We start from the raw sequence: 4,841 nt of genomic DNA on the forward strand, positions 1-4,841 counted from the left end.
GGCCCCAAAAAAAAAACCCCACAAAAAAAAAAAAAAAAAAAAAAAAAGATGATTCATAGGCGGCTTCTAAAGCCTCCCCACGAGACTAGGTTCCAGCACCTCGCAGAAGCTGGACATGACATGATCACATGGAAAGGCTCGAGGCCAATTGGTGTCAGAGAGAACAGGCTTTGGGCCCACAGTGCCCTGGGCTCTTCCCAGTGCCATATGGTGAGCAGTGACAATCTCCTCATCCTCCCGAAGGGGCAAGGGCTGTTCTGTTTATTTCATCTCTATTCCTTTGTTCTGAATGATCCTGGCTGAGCTTACGGCATCTGTCCGGCAGATGGATGGTACCCCACACAGCCCACCAGCTCGAGCAGGACAGGCAACCTTCTCAGTCCTGCCCAAACACACACAAAGGCCACCTAGGACACAGTCCCCTGGCAAGTGCCAAACGTCTTACTTGTGAAGTTCTGTTCTCATTGTCCCGTATCCTTTCCTTAACCAGCCGCACGAGAGATGCAATGTTGTAAAACTCCGCTTCTTCCAGCACACCTAGGGTGAGGACCAGACTGCGGTCAGAGCAGTGTGAATGCACCACAGAGACACCACAAGCCTGCGAAGAGCCGCATATTCCAGAAGCCAGCCAAGTCTCAGCTTTAGCATCGGAAACAGCTCTGCTGTCTAGGGTGCACCCGTGCCCTCTTCCCCACCTAAGTGAATCAAACACAGGCTGTGTTCACTGTTCCCTCCCTGTTGTCTGCTCCCTGGCCCCTGCCCCTCCTCTCCCGGCACCTGTCCATGAGCTGCAGGACTCCTTTCCCATCTGTCACTTAGTTCCTGTCACTAGTCATGCCGGACACCTCCTGAGCTTGCAATGTTTACCCAGTCTGCCCTCAAAAAGACTGGGGGTGGAGAGTAGAGGTGTGTGTATAAATTTGTGTGAAAGAAATTCAATAAGATACTAATTATAAAAGGCACTCAGGCCAGCCAGTGGTGTGGCGGTGAAGGTGGATGGATCATACACGGTGGGCCCTGCAGTTTGAGTCCCCGACTCGGTAGCTTGAAAAACACACTGGGCGTGAGTGTCTAAATCCTGAAAGGAGTAAGAAATGGAGGAGAAGTGATTGTGGCATAACCATTTCTCATGAGGGGTGCTGTCTCCCTTTTGCGTTTTCTATCTTTCTCAAGAGCGCATGTGCTCTCTAGCAAAATAAATACATAAGTAGGTGAGTCAAAGTACAAAGCAATCACTGAAAGACTCCCAGCCTAAACAAAGTCACAGGCTTTAGCACAACTATGGGATGCATGAACCTCTACCAGGAGAAATGCTTGCTATAAAGGCATTATTAGAATCGGACAATATTACAGGGACCAGCAGTTGGTGTAATGGCTATGTTGCTGGACTCCCATGCAGTCGACTGCGGTTTGAGTCCTTGACCCGGTGACTTAAACTCATGCTGGGTGTGTGCGCGTGCTTGCCCGAGACCCTGAGAGGAGAAGGGATCGCGGCTTGGCCATCCCCTGGGGGGATGATTTCTCACTTTCTGTCTCCCTCTGGCGAGCACATGTGCCCTATAGCACAAAACCCCTCCAAAAAAGGAAAGAAAGGATAGGCAACATTCGGAGAAACGCTGTAGATACAAGTATTCACCACTATTAAATTTCCCAAGCTCAATAAATGTACTCCCTGCGGTTATATAAGGGAATATCCTTGTTCTTGGCAAATACACACTGAAATAACCAGGTAAAGTCTGCAATCCATTCTAAATAGTTCAGAAATAAAAGCTGTTGGGTGAGAAAGGAAGATGAAAAATGAGAAGAAAGGAGGAAGGAGGGAAGAAGGAGAGCAAGAATAAATAATAACACAAATACAGACTCCCAAAATGTTTAAGACTAGTGATCAGGGTAAAGGGAGTTCTTTATACTATTCTTGTTCTTTCCTCTAAGTTTAAAATAATTTCAAAACAAAGTTTTTTAGTAAAGGAATAAAAACATACACTTAGGATTTCTCTTTCTAGAAACAGATTATCCACAATTTGGTGAGTGCAAAAGCTGGGTGCACGGAATTCATTACAGTATTCTCATTATTTTTGTACGCAATACTTTTTTAAGAGAGATTTTTGCTATAGGGTGTGTGCCCTAGCCAGAGATACACAGAGAGACAGAAAGTGAGAAATCACCCCCCAGGGGAAATGGCCAAGCCGCGATCCCTTCTCCTCCAGTCTCCTCTCAGGATTTTGAGCTCACATGCATACGCGCTCAACGTGAGTTTTTCAAGCCGCCGAGTTTGGGGCCTGAACCGTGGTTGGCTATGTGGGAGTCTAGTGACAATAACCATTATGCCATCTACTGGTCCTGCTTTTTTTTTTTCAAGAACATTAACAAAAAGTGGCACTGGCACTGGGGAGCCTTTGTGCAATGCGGGAAGTCATGTGGAAAGCTGGAAGTTCAGATCCTGGGTCAACCTGAGCATGCTGGGCACGTACCTATGATCCTGGCTGGGTGGAAGGCTGGGTGTGGAGCTGTGGTGTGAGGGCCCTATCAAATATGCTTGTCTCTGTCACGAAAGAAATACAATAGGAGCCAGCAGGCGGTATGGTGTTAAGGTGTTGGACCCCAGATAGCCAGCCATGGTTGGAGTCCTGAACCTGGAGGCTTGAAACATCATACTGGGTATGTATGCAGGCATGCCCAAAATCCCAGAAGGGACTGTGGCATGGCCATCCCTCCTGAGGGGGGGGGGATTTCTCATTTTTCCTCTAACTGTCTCTTTCTCTGGCAAGTGCATGTGCCCTATGGGAAAAAAACAAAAACAAACAAAAAAAAAAAGGGGGGGGGGGGGAGAGGGAGAGAGAAATAAAGACATTAAAAAGAAAAAAAAAAAGAGGGAGAGCAAGTCCTCTTTTTATTGGCTGAGACAGAGCTGTTTTGTGGTCATGTCATTAACTAGCCTGGGCTTCATAAGCTTTCTCACTCACAGAGCCAAAGGTCTCAGATCAAGGTGCCCTGGGTTAGTGGACAGGCCCCAGTATTCAACTGAACACTTTTAGAAAGATGTCTAGACCCACTTGCAGTCCAAGTGCCCTACAAAGCAAAAAGATGAAGCAGCTGACGATATACCTGACAATGAACTGGAGGATGAATTAGGTCAGCCGCAAAAATTTACATGGAAGCATGAGACCAGAGTCTTAAAAGAAATGAGGCCAAGCCTTTATTATTTTTTTACAGCTGCAAGTTCAAACTAAAGTTGAAAATATAAATAACTGAATGTCAGCGATGCACTGCTTCAGGCTACAGACACTCACTGCTAGCACAAAAATAAACATAAAAAAGATTACGACCATTCTGGAAGTTCAGAAAAGACTCCTGAAGCTATCTGCAAAGCTGAGCTAGCTATTGTCCTCACCAAGGAAGCTGAACAGGGCTCAGCAGGGTTTCCTTGAACAAGACTCCCTCAAAGGGAGGCTTCTTGCTCGCTTTCATAAACCTTTATTACACCTGCACGAGAGCACAATAAAAATCTCCAATCTGTGAAACAGTCTGAAAGATTCTCCCTGAATTCTGAAGATGCCCATTGCATACTGCTCTTACCTTCTTCTGCCAACTCCTTAGTAATGATGAGTTTCCCATGGCGGAGGTAGTTTAGGATAGGACCAAAGTAGGTAGGGTCCCTGTCAATCAGATAGGCCCCCGTCTCGTCCTGCCAACCAAACACAAGGGTATCACTTTGGAGCTTTAAAACTAAATTGGGGGGGAGGGGCAGCAGTTAAAGGATTATTGTTATTTAACTTTATTTTTGATTTATTTAAATTTGACCAGAGAGGGATAGATGAGAGGGAAAGTGAGAAAGCAAGTCACAAGGTATGGGACTCGAACTGCGGTCAGCCATAGGGGAGTCCAGCACCCTTAACCACCACGTCACCCGCTGGCCCCAAGGCGAGGTTTTGACCTTTTAGTATCCTAAGACAATTCATTCCATCATCTTGAAACACTGCAGTGAGAGGATAAGTTTTGCTAGACATCTGCTTATCATCCAGTATTGGCAAGAAGGCTAGCTTCACGTATCCTGTACTCTAAGATCATTTCGGGTAGGGTGTTACAGACGTATTGTCATACTCAGTTTCCAGCCATTTACCTACTGGCGTGAACTCTTAAAATCTGTGTTGGAAAAAAATTACTCAAGTATTCTGTGCAATACTTGTTATTAAGGAGAAGAAGAAACTGTCACAGCTGTGTGATTTAAAGCTTGGCTTGATGGACACTCTGACTTCTCCATTGCCTCTGAACCACATCCCTAATTCTAAGAAAACCTCTGTTTAGCTGGCAACGCTCCTGAGCTCAAGGCCGGCATCAGTGTGAGTCTGCATTGCCAGCTGTAATCTCACACACCCAAGCTCTGTGCCCAAAGGAAGCTTGGTACTGCCAGGACTTGGCTCTCAGCAGCTTTAATCCTACTCATCTTTACAGTAAAAGGAACAGAAAAAAAAAAAAAAAAAAAAAAGGCTTATACTGACACTAGGAAGATCTAGGATAAAAATAAGTCCTTTATATGGAAGGGTTTGGGAATCTGATTCTTTAATGTCGGGGTAAGTCTCCATCCATCTGACAATTATCAGAGGAGAGGAATAAATGAAACCAACAAATATTTATACAATCCCAACTCTGCTGCAAGGTAACCAGCTGAGTGTTACATGGGATACGAGGTGATGTAAGCTAGGGCCGGTGCCTTTAATCGAGGAATGAAAACATGAACAGGAGAAGTGAAAAAGAAACTCAACAGCTCAGCTGGAGATGAGTTAAGTGTCTTGTCATCTCCAACCCTTCAGTTCGCAGCCCTGCATCTTGCCCAGCGGCAT

At 45.7% G+C, this 4,841-nt stretch overlaps 1 protein-coding gene across 1 annotated transcript in view; it reads right to left on the reverse strand.

Annotated features, from left to right (window-relative positions):
* Positions 1 to 4,841, reverse strand: part of KCTD2 (potassium channel tetramerization domain containing 2) — a 17,607-nt gene that overhangs the window by 10,968 nt on the left and 1,798 nt on the right. Inside the window, exons 4-5 of the mRNA XM_006145932.2 lie at positions 3,577 to 3,685; positions 446 to 537 (exon numbers count right to left, since the gene is read on the reverse strand). Coding sequence (XP_006145994.2) covers positions 446 to 537; positions 3,577 to 3,685 — 201 coding nt within the window. The remainder of the gene's footprint in view (positions 1 to 445; positions 538 to 3,576; positions 3,686 to 4,841) is intronic.

Source organism: Tupaia chinensis, unplaced genomic scaffold, assembly GCF_000334495.1.
Source record: "Tupaia chinensis unplaced genomic scaffold, TupChi_1.0 Scaffold000159_1, whole genome shotgun sequence".
NCBI lineage: Eukaryota > Metazoa > Chordata > Mammalia > Scandentia > Tupaiidae > Tupaia > Tupaia belangeri.